Here is a 21,329-nt window from a genome sequence, read left to right as displayed (position 1 = left end):
TGAGCTGCTACCTTCTCTGTGGCCACCGCCGTCCACCGCAAGCTTAGCTCGTTTGGGATCCGGCTGTCCGGATGGTTTGAAAAACTACAGCAAACTTTCTTGCTTTTTTTGCATTTTCCCCCGTGCTAGCGAAAAACATAGACGTAGGCTATGCATGCTACACGGTCAAATGCCCTCTAGAACGGAAGTGTGCACCCTCCTTTTCTGTAATATACAAACAGATATTTTGTGGATGTCGTTTCATGAGAGAAATCACCAACAAGACAGATATCAAAATCAGACATTAACACTAAATAAACTTGCATTTATTTATTTAATTATTTGTTTGTTTGTTTTTTTAAATTTTGTTATATAGTCAAGAGAGGTGGCGGATCACCGGATCCAGTGTAAATAGCTGCCGGAGCCAACGTCCGAGGTTCCGGAGCACGCTCCAGCTTGCTCCCCCTCAAATTAAGCCCTGAGAGGGTTTGCAGGCCAGTCCCTCTGTAGGGCTTATAACATGCTGGGCATCACAGGGGCAAGGAGGCAAAGGGCCATAAAGGAAGCCACTGAAGCAGCTGAAGTTGCCTCACGGTGGCTGTGGATCAAAAGAGGAGATCCGTGGGCAGGGTAGCACTACCTGGACACAAGCTGGGGCTTGATCACCCCTGCCTGGGTCGCCTGGGTGAGAGTGTATGATGCTTGTGTAGGTGCAATTGGGTAATTGAGTGATCAATCTCATTAAATCTGAAGGTTAATAATTAAATTGAATCAGTCTCATTGAATCAGTCTCATTGAATTGTTAAATCACTCATGGAATCAGTCTCATTGGATCAGTCTCATTAATTAATACCATTAATTTTGGTGCTTAATAATAAATTACCAAACAGCTAAATTATGGTATATTCCAAATTATTATGATCACTTACCATATTACATAAATCATATGCACCTTTGAATTCTTGGAGATTGTGTGACTTCAAAGATATTGGAACACAAATAAATACACAGTTTCAATAATAAATGAATTTATTATAACAATGATAAAAATTGAATAATAGCAGTTGAAATATATACAAATATGATATATACTTGATGAGTGTGTGTGTGTGAGCGTGTGTGTGTGTGTGTGTGTGTGTAAAAAAAAAAAGAAATTAAACATGTAGTGTGTGTGTGTGTGTGTGTGTGTGTGTGTGTTGACCACGTGTTTCTAAGTGAAAACAAGGGAGTTAGCTTTGGTTGCTAAGACAAAAGAATTAGCTTTGTGTTGCTAGCTAAGGAGGGTGTGTCACCACGTGGGGTTTGAGAACAAAGGATTTAGCTCTGGTTGTTAGCTAAGATGTGTTGGCCACATGTGGAGACAGATTAGCCTTGTGTCGCTAGCTAAGACAAAGGGATGCTAGCTAGCATGTGTTTGTGTGTGAAAGGCCTGGTGACCACGTGGTAAGGCCTATGGCCTAGCAAAAGAAAGGCTAGTGTGGGATGCTAACTGAGGTGTGTTTGACCACGTGGAGACACAGATTAGCCTTGTGTCACTAGCTAAGACAAAGGAATGCTAGCTAAGGTGTGTTTGTGAGGCCTGTGGAGGAGGGCCGCCACGTGTTCTCCTTTGAGACAATACAATTAGCCCTGGATGCTAATGGGACAAAAGAATTAGCCGTAGGCTAATTTCACTAGCTTATAACAGTACTGAATCCACTGAAATCTTGATGAGGTCAAGATGTGTGTAAATAATGAAATTAAAGTATTAGAAAGAAAGAGAGAGCATGCAAAACCTATTTAACAATTGAGAGATTAAAACAAAATGGAACAATCAATTCAATTCAACACGCTGCGTGTTTACAGTGTACACATTTAAACCATTCCAGAGTTTAAATTCACACTTCTTCATAAAAGCTAATTCCTAAGACTAGGTTTTTGCCCAAAATGCCAGTCTTACTCAGTATTTTGCCTCTACACAAAATTATGAAGAGATGTTCCGAGACTTTTGGAGTTTCACTGTTGTGAAGCCTTCCGTGAAGCAGAGGATTTCTTGGTCTGATGCGTGTTCGCTCGTGATGAAAAGAAAGTCTCTGATCAAACAATGTGCACAGAATTAATTAGAAGGATCCGGTCGCTCCTAATTTTAAATTAACTGCTCGGGCTGCAGTTTGTATGTACTTGATAATAGAAATAAAAACCAGTTGTAACTCATTTGAGTTAGATCGCGCGATTTTTGGATTTTACCGTGGCCAAAGGTAAACAAAGAAATCGCACTCAATCGTGGATCTTGCAAGAAAGAGAAGACAAGACATCTATCTTGGGTTTGCTCGGCGGAGCGAATCTCTTTGTGCCTGCAGACCGCTGGTCCAGACGGAAAGAGAGAGAGAGAAGTCCTCCTTGTGTCCGTGTTCAAATCATGGCACCAAAAGAGTAGGAGCTAGGAGTTTCCAGGTTTCTTATGCTTTCATGGAGGATGTGACGTTGGTGATCCCGCCCCCGCGTGACGCAGGTCAACGCGGAAGCTGGTGATGGGAGTTGTAGTCCTTAAAGGGACTGTTGTAGTTCTTAGATGGACTGTACCTACACTTGAAAGACCCGAAACACTCGAAGACCCCAGGTAACATCACTGAAGATGTGTCCAGGTTGCATCACTTGCTGATGTATGTTATAAGTAACCGAGCCTTATTCTCCTGTGTAGATTCCCTGGGTTTCCCATCCTGTTTCTTGTTCTTAGTTTCTGTTTTTTTCTTTGCCTGATTTAGCCTGTTTGTACCTCACCCGACCTTTTGATAGTTTCACGTTTACGAGATTGCCTGCTGTTTTGGATCACTTACTTGTGTGTTTTTGATAGTGCTTAATGCACTCCCTTAAATGAATTATGGTTTGTTTTTATCTCGATTTTGTCACACATAAAATAATTGATAGTGCATATGAAAAAGGCTTTGGATGAACTGTCTCAACTCTTGGACAAAATGGCATTGGACAAAATGGTCATTAGATGAAGTATCTTGATCCCAGTGTAACTGCACACAAATGTAACCATGCACACATAGCTTGATGTCATCATATAAACAATAATTTGGTTTATGATGATTGTATTTTGATTCATATGTAACCACACACACACACACACACACACCTTGATGTAATCACATCAGCACTAATGTGGTTTATAATGATTATATATTAATTCAAAGCCAAGTATATTGATTTTCAGTAAAGAGTAAATGAAGTTGATTCAATTTAAAGTAATAATAAATTTATTTATAAATGATCATATTTACAGTAAATAAGTAAAATAGGTACCCTATGGGCACATGTGGCTACTGCTTATAAATAAAATTGTTTTCTGATACCATGTCCATACAGTGAATATAGCATATATCCTCCTGAGAACCAACTCATAGACTTGCGTCCTCTGTAGTTGACATTTGTTTTACGTGCACACCCTCTTACTCTTTCAAGCTATTCACTTGAAGTCTGGTGTCTTGTAAAGAGTACATCCTGGGCTTTCCAATGATATATCATGTGACTAGGAGGGTTGCTGGGAAATTCCTAGTAAGGAAATCACAACAAAAGAGAAATTGAGAGACACGTTTTTTTTTTTCTTGGTTCCCAGGAGGATATATACACTGAGTGCAGAATTATTAGGCAAGTGAGTATTTTGACCACAACATCCTTTTAATGCATGTTGTCCCACTCCAAGCTGTTTAGGCTTGAAAGCCTACTACCAATTAAGTATATCAGGTGCTGTGCATCTGTGTAATGAGAGGGGGTGTGGTCTAATGACATCAACACCCTATATCAGGTGTGCATAATTATTAGGCAACCTCTTTTCCTCTGGCAAAATGGGTCAGAAGAGAGATCTGATAGACTTTGAAAAGTATAAAATTGTGAGATGTCTTGCAGACGGATGCAGCACTCTTGAAATTGCGAAGATGTTGAAACGTGATCACCGAACAATCAAGTGTTTCATTGCAAATAGTCAACAGGGTCGAAAGAAGCGTGTGGGGAAAAAAAGGCGCAAAATAACTGCACATGATCTGCAGAAAATCAAGCGTGAAGCTAACAAGCAGCCATTAGCATCCAGTTCTGCCATATTCCAGAGTTGCAACATTCCTGGAGTGTCAAAGAGTACAAGGTGTGCAATACTGAGGGACATGGCCAAGGTAAGGAAGGCTGAAAAACGACCACCACTGAGTAAGGCACACAAGATAAAACGTCAAGACTGGGCCAAGAAATATCTTAAGACTGATTTTTCTAAGGTGCTGTGGTCTGATGAGATGAGAGTGACTCTTGATGGGCCAGATGGATGGGCCTGTGGCTGGATCAGTAATGGGCACAGAGCTCCACTCCGACTCAGACGCCAGCAAGGTGGAGGTGGAGTACTGCTATGGGCTGGTATCATCAAAGACGAGCTTGTTGGACCTTTTCGAGTTGAGGATGGACTCAAACTCAACTCCCAGACCTACTGCCAGTTCCTGGAAGAAACCTTCAAGCAGTGGTATAGGAAAAAGTCAGCATCTTTCAAGAAGAACATGATTTTCATGCAGGATAACGCTCCATCTCATGCGTCCAAATACTCCACTGCGTGGCTAGCCAGTAAAGGTCTGAAAGGTGAAAAAAATAATGACATGGCCCCCTTGTTCACCTGACCTAAACCCCATAGAGAACCTGTGGTCCATTATAAAATGTGAGGTCTACAAAGAGGGAAAACAGTACACCTCTCTGAACAGCATCTGGGAGGCCGTGGTTGCTGCTGCACACAATGTTGGTCGTGAACAGATAAAGAAATTGACAGAATATATGGATGGAAGGCTTTTGAGTGTCCTCATGAAGAAGGGTGGCTATATTGGTCACTGATTTGTTTTTGTTTTGTGTTTGAATGTCAGATATGTTTATTTGCAAATCTGGAGTTGTCATATCAGTGTACCTGGTGAAAATAAATAAGTGAAATGGCTACACATTTGGTTTTTATTAAGTTGCCTAATAATTCTGCACAGTGAAAGTTACCTGAACACATACATATTCTCCTAAAATGGCCAAAACTAAAAACACCCCACTCTAACTTCCATACATATTCAGCTTTGATATTTATGAGTCTTTTTGTTTGATTGAGAACATAGTTGTTGTTCAATAATAAAACTAATCCTCAAAAATACAACTTGCCTAATAATTCTGCACTCCGTGTACTCTATGAGTCAGTAGCCACAAAAATGAAGCGTAATCCAAAACAAAAGAACAATTTAAAAATCACAGAAGTAAAATATACCAAGTGTCTGTACTTTATAGTATTCTACTCCTATCTCTTACAGTTTTCGAAACTGAAACCTCCGAGCTGAGGCTGACATACACACGCTGTCGCCATGACCCAAACTCTTATTTCCTGGAAAAGGCCCGGCGCTAGAGCTCAGTGGTCTCAATACTCTTTTCGACAACTTCCCATAATAACTCAGAAGTGCATCACATCTACATCATACACGGGACCACTGGCCGAAGAAGATGAGGAAAGGGGGACAACCTGGAGCATATTTAAAAATAGGAATGCACTTTCCCTCAGTAATAAGCATAAACATGTCTGAAAGTGATTTCTTTAGTCTAGTCCATTTATTTCGATTGGTGAACTGAATTGTATACACACACCTGTCATTTTAATAGGAACACCTGTATGCGTATGTGCATGCGCAGTGTGCTATTGTTACACTCATTCTTACATTCTTACAACATGATGACATAGTGGCTCCTGCCTCTATGAGGCAGTAGCTACAAAAATACAGTAGATTGCTTATACTGAAGATTGTTTTCGGTTAAATCACAGGCCTATTCAAAAAGTGTATTATTCTAACTCCAGCACCTGCAGTGTTATCAGATGTTGTAATGGGTTAGACAAGACCATGTTGAATTAAGCAATTGCTCATTCTGGATTGTTTTGCATGCTAATATAATACATTTTATCAAGTTGTTCTGAATTGGGTATAGTTACAAGCTGCAATGTACATTTTCTTTTTTTAATCCTATGGTGTGGTAGACTGGCCAAGGCCACGAGTGTTGTGTTCGTTTGCACCTGCAGCCTGTATCAATCTTCAACCTGATTTGACTCCAGTCATTTTGAATCATGTATTGTATGCTCTGAATGCTGTGTTGTTCATGATGTACCATTCTTTATCATATGTTTTGATTCTTCCTGAATTGACCATTCATATTGGAAATATTGGCTCGGTTGATGCAAAATATGAGAAGTGTGAGATGTACTGCCCAATAGAAAATGTTGAAGTGGTATGACGTGACATGTTAACCAATGAAATTATTTGTATACACTTTGAGACAGTATAAAATGAGAACTTTGTGATTCTGAGTTGGTTCACTCTGCAGACTGAACATGGATTTTATTAATTGATTTAATAAAAGGGGCGGCACGGTGGTGTAGTGGTTAGCGCTGTTGCCTCACAGCAAGAAGGTCCAGGTTCGAGCCTCGTGGCCGGTGAGGGCCTTTCTGTGTGGAGTTTGCATGTTCTCCCCGTGTCCACGTGGGTTTCCTCCGGGTGCTCCGGTTTCCCCCACAGTCCAAAGACATGCAGGTTAGGTTAACTGGTGACTCTAAATTGACCGTAGGTGTGAATGTGAGTGTGAATGGTTGTCTGTGTCTATGTGTCAGCCCTGTGATGACCTGGCGACTTGTCCAGGGTGTACCCCGCCTTTCGCCCGTAGTCAGCTGGGATAGGCTCCAGCTTGCCTGCGACCCTGTAGAACAGGATAAAGCGGCTAGAGATAATGAGATGAGAATGAGATGAGATTTAATAAAAGTCTAAACTTTTCTGCAACCTCTTGGACTTTGAATCATTTTTGCTTGGAGAGTTTAAGAGTTTCCACGACAAGATCAACAGGGCAAATAACATGAGGGAGGGTTAACAGTAGCTAGTTAATCAATCAGCAAGCAAGCCCAGCTATCAACAGAGCAATGAACACAGTATTTCACTTACTTCTCTGAGTGAAGTCTTGCCAAATGATGATTGAAGTTTGAGGATGTCCCCATCGTCTCCTCAATTGTTATTCTACATGTGGAACACATAGCAGTGTATTTTTTCCCACTTCATGAGAAGTCTGTATAAGTAAAGTGGACAATCCTAGGAGCATTCTCTCCAGGCATTTTGGCACCATTAATGTTAGTTTGTTCCTGAACATGACATCTAAACAGGTGAATGTGCATTCTCTTGCAGGAAATTAGTATAAAAATTAATGTAGATATAAATATCTTATGCCAAATTATTGTGGCATGTTACACAAAAAATAAAGAAAAAATCGGAGTCCTCGTCTCCAATTTACAAGACCAAATGCAGGTAATGCACCAGTCCAAGTCCAAGTCATCAGTGCTCAAGTCCAAGTCAAGTCAAGTCAAGTCGCGAGTCCTTAAAATTAGAGCATGAGTTGGACTTGAGTCTGAGTCCTGGACTCGAGTACTACAAGCCTAGTTCCATCCATCTGATCCTCAGACTAATTGAGAATCTGTCACAGATTAAAGATGCAATGAGCTCCATTCTCTAAATAGAGACTGGCCCAGACCCTCCCATGACATACCAATCAATCAGGCATGTCTAATGCCCACCTTAATGGTATTATTTAGAAGGTATATTAATGCAGGATATTCTATTGCTGCTACTTGGGTGTCATTGTGCATCAACATCGCCCTTTGCCAGTGGTGTGAGAGTGACACATTACTGAACAAAGCCATGCAGAGGACATTCAAGGACAAGGTGATCAAAGTTTTAAAAGGACACATCAAAATGGCAAACCAAACGCTGCTTAATTACAGCAAATGGCATTAAGCATAATGACGGATAAAGTGTGCCTTATTATATGATTAGATTATCAGATTATATTATTATAATTTTTTTCAAACAGATACAAATGCAAAATGCATGACAATGTAAAAAACATCTTATGCCCATGCTTCCAAATGCACTTCTCAACAAGAGGATGATTGTCATCATTTTACTTTTTTTTTCATTACCCACTGTTAGCTGCAAAGCTCATAGGATTCATCTCAAACTCACAATCCCATTTAACCTCAAGTCAACAACTGGGATTTGAAAAGTATTTCACCTGTGGTATAAAGTAAACATCCAGTGATCCAAATACTTTAGATATCTGGGTGGATGCCTGAGAGATAATAATGAATACCATTGCCTCTGTTGTGTTCAATTTGTTGGTTTTATGATGCTGTGGCACTTTCCCTGAATTGAACAGTCTTAAGAGCTTGTTCGGGGTAAGATAGTACAGTTGTCACAAAACAAACAAGCAAACAAAAAATTGCCCATGTTAAACATCTTAATCAACGTTTTCTTGTTTTCTTGTTTTCCAGGCCTTGTAGTCACAATGGGAGGAAACACATCTGTTAATAATTCAAATTTAATACGCTTTATGACAATTCTGACCATGAAATCACTCGACAGTGCTTTTTTCATGTTCATTTTTAGCATCATGATCTACTCTTTAATTTTGTTCTTCCACTCTGTGTTACTTGTGACTATTGTTGCAAAAAGAGATCTACATAAACCGATGTACATACTGCTGTTTAATTTGTCCATATGTGACCTTATGGGAGCTACAGCTTTTTATCCTCAGCTGATTTGTAGTATACTGTCTGAGACGAGAAAAATCTCCTACCCTGCCTGTGCTTTGCAAGGCATCGTTATTCACCTCTATGGGGGCGGATCTCTTTTATTTCTCACTGTTATGTCTTACGACAGATATATTGCTATTTGTAAACCTTTAAAATACCACAATCTTATGACACAAGGGACGTTGATAAAAATCATTTTTATGGTCTGGTCTTTTAATTGTGCTACTACTGGGATTTTATTCATGCTCACACTAAGTAAAGAAATCTGCAGGACACATATAGTGGACACGTACTGCAATAATCCTTCTTTAATGAGGTTAATCTGTGAGGATACACGAGCAATTAACTACTATGGCTTGCTTTGTATAGTGCTTGTTCAAGGCTCCTCTATACTGATAGTGTCATTAACATATATAAAAATCCTAATTACCTGTCTTTCTACAAAACAGAAAAATTCTATAAGTAAGGCAATGCAAACCTGTGGGACACATTTAATTGTTTTTCTGACTTTTGAGATTAACGTATTCTTAACACTGCTTTCTCACAGGTTAGAACCAGGATCTCCACACTTCAGAATAACTTCAACTGTCATGTTTCCTCCATTTCTTAACCCTCTAATTTATGGGTTGAAAACAAGGGAAATTCGGCAAACAATTTTTCATTTCTTCCAAAGAAAGATTTCTTCTGTTTAACAGGAAACTTAACTAAAAGCATATGTGTATTCTTCTCTTTATATTCTTATTTTCTTAAAGTAGCAACTATGCTAAAATTATATGAAATTATACACTGATTTAACAGTGAAATATCTCTTGGTTTATTCACTTCAATCTCCTCCTGTTACTCAGTAAATTTACATCTTGCTTATATAATGAGTAAATTCGACACTGTTCATTATATAAATGAAACAGACAGAACATATATGATGACAAGCCATTGCAAAGGCTTATAATTATATTTAATGTGCTGTTATAAAAACTAGAAGCTTGGAATTGTGCAACTGAAATATCAATGACCAAATTAAATATATAAGACCAAAATTAAATATATAAATCACTGAAATAATGTTCTGTGCTGTTATGAATATCAGTATTAACACAGTATGCTGGAACTATATAAATATTAGTTCCAACTAATCAGCAAATTAAATTGTTTAAAATTGTCTATTATTTGATGATGCCTTTGTCTTTGGCATACACTTTTTTCTTCGTCATTTGTAAATGTCACTTAAGTTACTACCTGGTTCATGAGACTTTATAGGGAATTCTAAAGGTGCTTTCTGCCTGACTGGTTTCATAAAAATGACTGTATACTGGAGCGTTATGTTCAGGCTGTGCCCAAACAACAAATAAACTATCATGAGCTAAATACATTTTTGCTTTACAAAGCACCCTGAATCTTTTTTTTTTCATAATTTCTTTCATAGTTGATTTTTATAAGTCATCTGACAGGCAGTGGTCTTCTAAAATATGATAATAATCACCAAATTTAAATTGTTGTGTTCTACAACCCTGATTCCAAAAAAGTTGGGACAAAGTACAAATTGTAAATAAAAACGGAATGCAATGATGTAGAAGTTTCAAAATTCCATATTTTATTCAAAATAGAACATAGATGACATATCAAATGTTTAAACTGAGAAAATGTATCATTTAAAGAGAAAAATTAGGTGATTTTAAATTTCATGACAACAACACATCTCAAAAAAGTTGGGACAAGGCCATGTTTCCCACTGTGAGACATCCCCTTTTCTCTTTACAACAGTCTGTAAATGTCTGGGGACTGAGGAGACAAGTTGCTCAAGTTTAGGGATAGGAATGTTAACCCATTCTTGTCTAATGTAGGATTCTAGTTGCTCAACTGTCTTAGGTCTTTTTTGTCGTATCTTCCATTTTATGAGGCGCCAAATGTTTTCTATGGGTGAAAGATTGGACTGCAGGCTGACCAGTTCAGTACCCGGACCCTTCTTCTACGCAGCCATGATGCTGTAATTGATGCAGTATGTGGTTTGGCATTGTCATGTTGGAAAATGCAAGGTCTTCCCTGAAAGAGACGTCGTCTGGATGGGAGCATATGTTGCTCTACAACCTGGATATACCTTCAGCATTGATGGTGTCTTTCCAGATGTGTAAGCTGCCCATGCCACACGCACTAATGCAACCACATACCATCAGAGATGCAGGCTTCTGAACTGAGCGCTGATAACAACTTGGGTCATCCTTCTCCTCTTTAGTATGAATGACACGGCGTCCCTGATTTCCATAAAGAACTTCAAATTTTGATTCGTCTGACCACAGAACAGTTTTCCACTTTGCCACAGTCCATTTTAAATGAGCCTTGGCCCAGAGAAGACGTCTGCGCTTCTGGATCATGTTTAGATACGGCTTCTTCTTTGAACTATAGAGATTTAGCTGGCAACAGCGGATGGCACGGTGAATTGTGTTCACAGATAATGTTCTCTGGAAATATTCCTGAGCCCATTTTGTGATTTCCAATACAGAAGCATGCCTGTATGTGATGCAGTGCCGTCTAAGGGCCCGAAGATCACGGGCACCCAGTATGGTTTTCCGGCCTTGACCCTTGCGCACAGAGATTCTTCCAGATTCTCTGAATCTTTTGATGATATTATGCACTGTAGATGATGATATGCTCAAACTCTTTGCATTTTTACACTGTCGAACTCCTTTCTGATATTGCTCCACTATTTGTCGGCGCAGAATTGGGGGATTGGTGATCCTCTTCCCATCTTTACTTCTGAGAGCCGCTGCCACTCCAAGATTCTCTTTTTATACCCAGTCATGTTAATGACCTATTGCCAATTGACCTAATGAGCTGCAATTTGGTCCTCCAGCTGTTCCTTTTCTGTACCTTTAACTTTTCCAGCCTCTTATTGCCCCTGTCCCAACTTTTTTGAGATGTGTTGCTGTCATGAAATTTCAAATGAGCCAATATTTGGCATGAAATTTCAAAATGTCTCACTTTCGACATTTGATATGTTGTCTATGTTCTATTGTGAATACAATATCAGTTTTTGAGATTTGTAAATTATTGCATTCCGTTTTAATTTACAATTTGTACTTTGTCCCAACTTTTTTGGAATTAGGGTTGTATAAAAATAAAAAAAAAAACTTAATTTTTTAAGTTGGCATGGTACAATTAAACAATCAAACTAATTAAACAGGTGGCATGGTGGTGTAGTGGTTAGCGCTGTCACCTCACAGCAAGAAGGTCCGGGTTCGAGCCCCGTGGCCGATGAGGGCCTTTCTTTGCGGAGTTTGCATGTTCTCCCCGTGTCCACGTGGGTTTCTTCCGGGTGCCCCGGTTTCCCCCACAGTCCAAAGACATGCAGGTTAGGTTAACTGGTGACTCTAAATTGACTGTAGGTGTGAATGTGAGTGTGAATGGTTGTCTGTGTCTATGTGTCAGCCCTGTGATGACCTGGCGACTTGTCCAGGGTGTACCCCGCCTTTCGCCCGTAGTCAGCTGGGATAGGCTCCAGCTTGCCTGTGACCCTGTAGAACAGGATAAAGCGGCTAGAGATGATGACTAATTAAACATGGTATATACTGAGGTGGGAAATGACTTAACATTATTTTGCTTTGCTATATTTAACTGTACATTTGATTTTGTCATTTTGAAGAACTTTTGATCCAAAGAAACTTGGCTTTTCTGTCAAAGTGTTTTTTACTGAAAGTCACAGTTTATTGTGTTTTGAACCTCCAGTCACCTCTGAATATATTGGAGCAAAAGATGAATATGAGATGATCAATCAGAATTTCAGCTTTAATTTCTTAATATTTACATGTAGATGAGTTACACAACTTAGAACGTCACCCTTTGTTTCTCATCTCATTATCTCTAGCCACTTTATCCTGTTCTACAGGGTCGCAGGCAAGCTGGAGCCTATCCCAGCTGACTACAGGCGAAAGGCGGGGTACACCCTGGACAAGTCGCCAGGTCATCACAGGGCTGACACATAGACACAGACAACCATTCACACTCACATTCACACCTACGGTCAATTTAGAGTCACCAGTTAACCTCACCTGCATGTCTTTGGACTGTGGGAGAAACCGGAGCACCCGGAGGAAACCCACGCGGACACGGGGAGAACATGCAAACTCCACACAGAAAGGCCCTCACCGGCCACGGGGCTCGAACCCGGACCTTCTTGCTGTGAGGCGACAGCGCTAACTACTACACCACTGTGCCGCCCCACCCTTTGTTTGACCCCACCAATTTTTCAAGGGATTAAAAATATTGGATTATGTGACTGACAGGTGTTTCTTTTTGCCCAGTTGTGCCCTGTTATATTGATTGCATAAAAAAAATTCATATCTCTGAATGTCTACTCTTCTTTTGAGCTCTGGGTTTCACTTGTGAAAACTGCATTAGTTGTTAAAAAGGATAATCCAACAGAAAAGGCCAGAAATCTGTTAATGGGAAAAAAGCAAGCCATTTTGAAGCTGAGAAAAGAAGGAAAATCCATCAGTGAAAATAGAAAATGGCTTGAGCCTTTTCACAAGCATTGGACATAGCTAAAGTATTTGAAATGTCTTGAAAAATAAATTCAATTCAGTTTTATTTGCATGGCACTATTAACAATGGATATTATGACAAAGCATATTTACAGAACATTCTAGATATAAACATTAAATTAATACATTTATCCCAAATGAGCAAAAAGTGCAATTGTGTCACCAAGAACTTATCAGCAACTTCTGAATATGAGGATCAGAGTTATTTTAGTTTTAGCTTGAAATCTTTTTAAGTGATCAACTGTTCAATCATGGAAACTTGATTGCAATACTCCACAGCAATTGCACTCCTAAGCCATCTTAATGGTTTCTAAGTTGTTCTATCCACCATAATGTAGCAGCAGTAGTTTTCAGGTGATGAAAAATCATTAGGATGGATCAGTTAGATCTGTAGAGCAAAAGGGGTCAAGGTCCTCCTATATATCAGGAGGAGCATGAATAGCTTGAGACAGAGAGAGAGATATTTTGATTAACCTCCTCCAAAGTGTTGTAAAGGTAAAGTGTGGAGATAGAAAAGATCTGTTCATGATCCAAAACACATAAACTCATTGGTCAAGCACAGTGGAGGTAGTGTCATGGCTTGGTAAATCTGATGAAACATTGTAAATCTTTTTAAAACCAGTCCATGCCCCAGAAGCTCTCTCTTTTGGGTTTCTATGCCCTCTCCATTAATCACATAATGATAAATAGAGAGCTTCAATAAATAATAAGACAAGTATATAGTAAAGCATTTAACTTGGGCAGACAAAAAAAAATTTGAAAGAAAGCATTTTTGATAGAGACTACAAAGTATTTCTGCATCAGAGCATCTCCTAAGTGATGGAAATGTAAATTAATGGTGCATACCTAATCAACTGCATCTTGTTCCCAAAACAGTACCTGCTCTCTCTCTCTCTCATTACACATCACTCCTGATCACTCCTGAGATACCAGTAATGCTGACCTCTACTGCTCACCAGACCTGCCTGATCCATCCTGATACCCTACTACTGGCTGGAGTTTCTCATCATTTTGCTCCTGCAAGGATGGCCCCATATGTACAGACCTGATCCATCCTGATGTCCTACTTCTGGCTGAGGTTCTCATCACGTCATTCCTGTGGAGGTTGGCCACAGCCTAAAGATACACTGAGAAGATGGCTCTGGACACTGAAAACAAACAGTATCACAAAGATGGCTTAAGACTACAATTGCCATGATAACTTTAGGACTGGGGCGGCACGGTGGTATAGTGGTTAGCGCTGTTGCCTCACAGCAAGAAGGTCCGGGTTCGAGCCCCGTGGCCGGCGAGGGCCTTTCTGTGTGGAGTTTGCATGTTCTCCCCATGTCCGCGTGGGTTTCCTCCGGGTGCTCCGGTTTCCCCCACAGTCCAAAGACATGGAAGTTAGGTTAACTGGTGACTCTAAATTGACCATAGGTGTGAATGTGAGTGTGAATGGTTGTCTGTGTCTATGTGTCAGCCCTGTGATGACCTGGCGACTTGTCCAGGGTGTACCCCGCCTTTCACCCGTAGTCAGCTGGGATAGGCTCCAGCTTGCCTGCGACCCTGTAGAAGGATAAAGCCGCTAGAGATAATGAGATGAGATGAGAACTTTAAGACTGCAGTTGTCATGCACTCAATTCTCCATCAATGTATGATTGATAATTTCAACAAAATAGACTTAATTTCAAAACGATAATGAATTTCCTGTTTACACAATCACACTTGTTGACGATGTAAGACATACTTACAGAAGTGAGTTATTAATAATCACGCTATCTGTTATTGCCCAAAATGAAGATGGGTTCCCTTTCGAGTCTGGTTTCTCTCAAGATTTCATGTCATCTCAAGGAGTTTTTCCATCATCACTGGCTTGCTCATTCGGTATAAATTTGTTAATTGGTATGTCTCATCTCATCTCATTATCTCTAGCCGCTTTGTCCTTCTACAGGGTCGCAGGCAAGCTGGAGCCTATCTCAGCTGACTACGGGCGAAAGGTGGGGTACACCCTGGACAAGTCGCCAGGTCATCACAGGGCTGACACATAGACACAGACAACCATTCACACCTATGGTCAATTTAGAGTCACCAGTTAACCTAACCTGCATGTCTTTGGACTGTGGGGGAAACCGGAGCACCTGGAGGAAACCCACGCGGACACGGGGAGAACATGCAAACTCCACACAGAAAGGCCCTCGCCGGCCACGGGGCTCGAACCCGGACCTTCTTGCTGTGAGGCAACAGCGGTAACCACTACACCATCGTGCCACCCTTAATTGGTATGTTTAAAACATATATTTATCTGCAAAGCTGATTTGTGACAATGTCCATTATTAAAACCACTATACAAATAAATTCATTTGACTTAACATAGTGGCAAGTCCCCATTTGAACAAAGATTTATGTCATGGCCAATGTGGGCATGGTACACAGAAAAAATACGAGAAGTTTATGAAGAGCTGAGTCATTGGCTGTCTTCGACTGAAGACTATAGACCTACCTCTTCACCAAGCAATTCAATTAGCACTTATTCAAGCTATTTAAAACACTTGCTGTACTAACTTGTCCCCAAGGGGCTTTTAACTTGATGGATTACTATAAAGGATGGATGTAAATCGCTCAGGATTAGGGTGCCTGCTAAATGCTGTAAATGGAAATGATTGTTGTGTACCTCATCAGTTGCATCGATTGGTATAACTCCATGCTTTGATGACATGTTTGCCTTGTATATGTTGGTGTCCACATGACTGTTGAGTGACCTGGGGACTCAAAATATCATATACAACTTTTGTTAACCAAATGATTGACCTTACAGCTTTCCATGCCCAGTGCACCCCCTAAAGTGTTACTTAAACTGGACAGTGGCCATCTCATCCTCAAACCTTGTCCGCTTGTCTGAGTAGTGGACATCATGACTTGCCACAAGCAGGGTTTATGAAGGATGATAAATTGAAATGCCCCTAAAAACTGCATTTTGTTTTTGTATGTTTGTTTGTTTTATTTTTTTTTTTTTGATGTATGATCACTTCAGTTAAAAGATTGGGAATACTGCATGCTTTGGTGATGAGATTGTGATGCACATGTTGGTGGCCAGATAACCCTGGAATGAATTGTGGTCAAACCCAGGGTTTGTGTCCAAGGAAATATTACCAGATTTTGTAAACCAATCAATTTACCCTATAAAGTTCCATCCATCTGATCCTCAGACCAATTGTGAACCTGTCACACATTAAAAATGCAATGAGCTCCCTTCTTTAAAAAACAGACTGACCCAGACCCTCCCGTGACATACCAATCTCTAAATCATGTCTAATGCCACACGTCATTTGTATGTGCCATTGAAAGGCAGCATTATGTTGCTCTGACTATAATTTTAATAGTTTACGTGTATTTTTTAAGTTACATGGGTCCTCCACGTAATGAACTACTTCCTAACAGTCTTGGGAAACTTCGTTGGCCAAAATATCGCGGAAAACGTTCTGGACGACTCGTTAAATTAAGAGAAAGCACTCCATGTCATTTTATCAACATTGTGCAACCACGGACTGTTAACCGTGATAGTTTATCGAAGCTGAATTGCCACAGACCGTCAAACTGTATATTCATTCCTACTTCAACTTCAACTACTTCATTTCCAAAGATATTCTTCTCGAATGCTCATTCTATGGTCAACAAAATTGATGATATTCATGGATCAATAACCTCTAATTTATGTGACATTGCTGTGATCACTGAGTCGTGGCTCTTTTCATGCATCACAGACGAACTAATTAACATTCCTGGCTTCGCTACTTTTCGCAAAGGTAGACCTGATGATCAATGAGAAGGTGGTTTGTGTACATATACCGTATATCGTCTAATCTGGATTTTATTTATCTCAGTGATTTAAATGATTTTGATTTTGAATGCCAATGGTTTTTAATTAAACCAAATAGACTGCCTCGTGGTATTAATTCTATCCTACTTGGCACCGTTTATCACCCACCAAAGAATGACGATGCAAAACTCCATAACTATCTATTTGGCTGTTTAGATACTGCTCTTGCTGCCCATCCTAATTCAGCAGTTATAATTCTGGGTGATCTTAATCACTTCAAACCTGATGCTCTTATTTCATCATTCAAACTGAAGAAACTTGTCAGTAAACCAACCAGAGGCAACAACATACTAGCTCAAGCCTATTCAACACGTTCTTCATTCTATGAGGAAGCGCAAATTCTCCCTCCTGTTGGCAGGTCTGACCATTCTAGTGTTCTTCTTCAGCCCAAACAATATCAAACCACCAGTCTCCCAACGACTCGGGCTGACAAGCGGATTTGCAAAGAGTCCAATAAGCGTTCAATATTTTTATCTCTACAATCTGTGAATTGGAATGCTTTATATAATCTGAACACTCCTGAGGAACAACTTTCTTTGTTTCAATCCACTATTTCTGACACCATAGACGAATACCTTCCTGTTCGCTCAGTTAAACTCCATCCAACTGATAAACCATGGTTTACTTGTGAAATTAAAGATGCAATTGCTAAACGTCAATGAGCCTGGTGCAATGGGAACACCTTAATGTTTAAATTCTATAGGAACAAGGTTAACAGACTTTGCAAGACTGCCCGCAGCAACTTTTATCAGAGTATAACTGATTCTAATTTGACACCTAAAAAGTGATGGGATAATATCAAGCATCTTTCTGGCCAAACTAAAACCACAACGTTTTTGAGCCTTGCCGTCGACAGAAATGTGCTGCGTGGCAAAGAGCTGGCTAACACAATCAACAACTCCTTTTGTAAAGTCGCCAGTGACATGAGCTCTCTTGACTATACACCTACACCTGTCGATTGTATACTGGATGAATATAACACCTGATGCTGTGGAGAACTCTTTACTGAGCATCAATGTCAACAAGTCCATGGGTCCTGATAACATCCCTAACTGGTTGCTGAAGGATTTTGCTCCAATTATAAGCCGTCCTATCTGCTCTATCTTCAATGCATCTATCTCACAAGGCTTGGTTCCTTCATCGTGGAAATGCACCAATGTCATCCCACTGCCAAAGGTACCTAATCCTGAAAGCGCTGACAATGATTTAAGACCAATTTCCTTAACATCAGTACTGAGTAAGGTCCTGGAACATTTCATCTTCATGTGGTTATGTAACATCATCATGCCAAAGCTCGATCCTTTTCAGTTTGGGGGAATTAAAAACTCGTCCACAACACATTGCTTGATAGAGCTTCTTCATAATTGGCTCTCTGTTGACAAGACCTGTACTGCCATTCGTTCCTGCTTGATAGACTTTTCTAAAGCATTTGATAGGATTGATCACAACGTTTTAATTGGTAAACTATGACTGTTGGACGTCCCTCCAATTCTTCTCAATTGGTGTTCTAGTTTTTTAAAGAACCGAAAACAACGTGTTATTATAGACAACTGTCGTTCTGATTGGCTTCCGGTGACTGAAGGAGTACCTCAAGGAACAAACTTGGGTCCTTTATTTTTCCTACTGATGATTAATGACATGTCCTGCAGAGTCCCTATATATAAATATATTGATGATTGTACCGTCTTCGAAATCATCTCGCCATCAGGAACATCCACACTTCAAGAGGAACTAGACAGCATTCAACAATGGTCCATCGATAATGGAATGCGCATTAACTTCAAGAAGACTAAAGAATTGACTGTTTCCTTTTCTAAGTTGACACCTCATTTTCAACCCCTTCAACTAGATGGTAACAACCTTGAAACTGTGAATGAAACAAAGCTCTTAGGCGTGTGGCTGTCATCAGACCTCAAATGGAACACTCACATCGAATTTATATGCACGAAAGCAAGCAAGCGTCTCTACAGCTTGAGAACACTAAAACGTCGTGGCATTTGCTTAGATGATCTCCGTCTTGTGTATTGCAGTTTTGTTCGCCCCATCGTTGAATATGCTTGTCCAGTATGGCACTCGTCACTGCCATCTTATCTGCAAGATCGTATAGAACAAGTCCAACGAAGAGCTACGAAAATCATTTTGCCTGGACTAAACTGCAACGAATGATTGGATAAATTAAATCTACCCAAGTTGAACGACAGATGTGAATCCTTCTCGATGAATTTTTTAAAATCAATATTGAACACTGGTAACAATATAGGAAGACTCTTACCTAATAAAAATGCAAGTAAATACTCATTACGTAACAAGAGAACTTTCGACTTGTATAATTGTAAGACGAAAAGATTCATGACAAGCTTTTTACCTAATCAATTGAGCAAATGGGATGCCGTCTTCTAATGAATTGTTGTAGTTTTAATTCTATTATATATCTTTTATCTATTATATTATATTGTAAATTCAAGTTTTTCAATTTTAATTGCAATTTGAATAAAGTCACTATAATAATAATAAAGTATATTGCTGCAGGATATTCCATTGCTGCTACCTGGGTGTCCTTATGCATCAACATCGCCCTTTGCCAGTGGTGTGAGAGTGACACATTACTGAACAAAGCCATGCAGAGGACATTCAAGGACAAGGTGATCAAAGTTTTAAAAGGACACATCAAAATGGCAAACCAAACGCTGCTTAATTACAGCAAATGGCATTCAGAATAATGACAGATAAAGTGTGCCTTATTATATGATTAGGTTATCAGATTATATTATTATAATTTTTTCAAACAGATACAAATGCAAAATGCATGACAATGTAAAAAAACATCTTATGCCCATGCTTCCAAATGCACTTCTCAACACGAGGATGATTGTCCTCATCATATTACTTTTTTTTTTAAACAACCCCATGTTAGCTGAAAAACTCATGGGATTCATCTCAAACTCACAATCCCATTTAACCTCAAGTCAACAACCGGGATTTGAAAAGTATTTCACCTGTGGTATAAAGAAAACATCCAGTGTTCCAAAGATTTTAGGTCTCTGGGTGGATGATAATGAATAACACTGCCTCTGTTGGGTTCAGTTTGTTGGTTTTATGATGCTGTGGCACTTTCCCTGAATTCAACAGTCTTGAGAGCTTGTTCTAGGTGAGGTGGTATACTGTATTTGTCACAAAACAAGGAAACAAACAAAAAATTGCCCATGTTAAACATCTTAACCAATGTTTTCTTGTTTTCCAGGTCTTGTAGTGACAATGGGAGGAAACACATCTGTTAATAATTCAAATTTAATACGCTTTATGACAATTCTGACCATGAAATCACTGGATATGCCACCATCCAGTTCTTTTATCATGTTCATTTTTAGCATCATGATCTACTCTTTAATTTTGTTCTTCCACTCTGTGTTACTTGTGACTATTGTTGCAAAAAGAGATCTGCATAAACCGATGTACATACTGCTGTTTAATTTGTCCATATGTGACCTTATGGGAGCTACAGCTTTTTATCCTCAGCTGATTTGTAGTATACTGTCTGAGATGAGAAAAATCTCCTACCCTGCCTGTGCTTTGCAAGGCATCGTTATTCACCTCTATGGGGGTGGATCTCTTTTATTTCTCACTGTTATGTCTTACGACAGATATATTGCTATTTGCAAACCTTTAAGGTACCACAATCTTATGACACAAGGGACAGTGATAAAAGTCATTTTTATGGTCTGGTCTTTTACTTGTGCAATTATTGGGATTTTATTCATGCTCACGCTAAGTAAAGAAATCTGCAGGACACATATAGCGGACACATTCTGCAATAATCCTTCTTTAATGAGGTTAATCTGTGAGGATACACGAGCAATTAACTATTATGGTTTGTTTACTATAGCTCTTTTTCAAGGCTGTTCCATATTGATAGTGTCATTAACATATATAAAAATCCTAATTACCTGTCTTTCTACAAAACAGAAAAATTCTATAAGTAAGGCAATGCAAACCTGTGGGACACATTTAATTGTTTTTCTGACTTTTGAGATTAACGTATTCTTAACACTGCTTTCTCACAGGTTAGAAGCAGTATCTCCACACTTCAGAATAACTTCAACTGTCATGTTTCCTCCATTTCTTAACCCTCTAATTTACGGGCTGAAAACAAGGGAAATTCGGCAAACAATTTTTCATTTCTTCCAAAGAAAGATTTCTTCTGTCTAACAGGAAACTAAACTGGAAACACATTTCGATTCTTCTCTTTATATTCTTATTTTCAGAATTAGAATCAGGGCGGCACAGTGGTGTAGTGGTTAGCGCTGTCGCCTCACAGCAAGAAGGTCCGGGTTCGAGCCCCGTGGCCGGCGAGGGCCTT

General features: G+C 39.5%; 2 protein-coding genes across 2 annotated transcripts; both read left to right on the top strand.

Annotated features, from left to right (window-relative positions):
* The first annotated feature begins 7,549 nt into the window (after positions 1 to 7,549).
* Positions 7,550 to 9,273, top strand: LOC132901234 (olfactory receptor 52B2-like). Its single transcript, XM_060943562.1, has 2 exons — positions 7,550 to 7,571; positions 8,321 to 9,273. The coding sequence occupies exons 1-2, from the start codon at positions 7,550 to 7,552 to the stop codon at positions 9,271 to 9,273; spliced, it is 975 nt and encodes a 324-aa protein (XP_060799545.1).
* An 8,668-nt stretch (positions 9,274 to 17,941) lies between these two features.
* Positions 17,942 to 21,178, top strand: LOC132901232 (olfactory receptor 52B2-like). Its single transcript, XM_060943561.1, has 2 exons — positions 17,942 to 18,209; positions 20,214 to 21,178. The coding sequence occupies exons 1-2, from the start codon at positions 17,942 to 17,944 to the stop codon at positions 21,176 to 21,178; spliced, it is 1,233 nt and encodes a 410-aa protein (XP_060799544.1).
* The last annotated feature ends 151 nt before the right edge of the window (positions 21,179 to 21,329 follow it).

Source organism: Neoarius graeffei, chromosome 17, assembly GCF_027579695.1.
Source record: "Neoarius graeffei isolate fNeoGra1 chromosome 17, fNeoGra1.pri, whole genome shotgun sequence".
Taxonomy (NCBI): Eukaryota; Metazoa; Chordata; class Actinopteri; order Siluriformes; family Ariidae; genus Neoarius; species Neoarius graeffei.
This window is presented reverse-complemented; position numbering and strand designations above follow the sequence as displayed.

What these genes read in the sequence shown, in the direction of transcription:
- LOC132901234 (XM_060943562.1), top strand. Translation starts at nt 7,550, where the DNA reads ATGTCTAATGCCCACCTTAATG. An exon ending in GTCTAATGCCCACCTTAATG is followed by an intron (nt 7,572 to 8,320) that starts GTATTATTTAGA and finishes CTTGTTTTCCAG; the next exon opens with GCCTTGTAGTCACAATGGGA.
- LOC132901232 (XM_060943561.1), top strand. Translation starts at nt 17,942, where the DNA reads ATGAATATAACACCTGATGCTGTGGAGAACTCTTTACTGAGCATCAAT. An exon ending in TTCCTTAACATCAGTACTGA is followed by an intron (nt 18,210 to 20,213) that starts GTAAGGTCCTGG and finishes CTTGTTTTCCAG; the next exon opens with GTCTTGTAGTGACAATGGGA.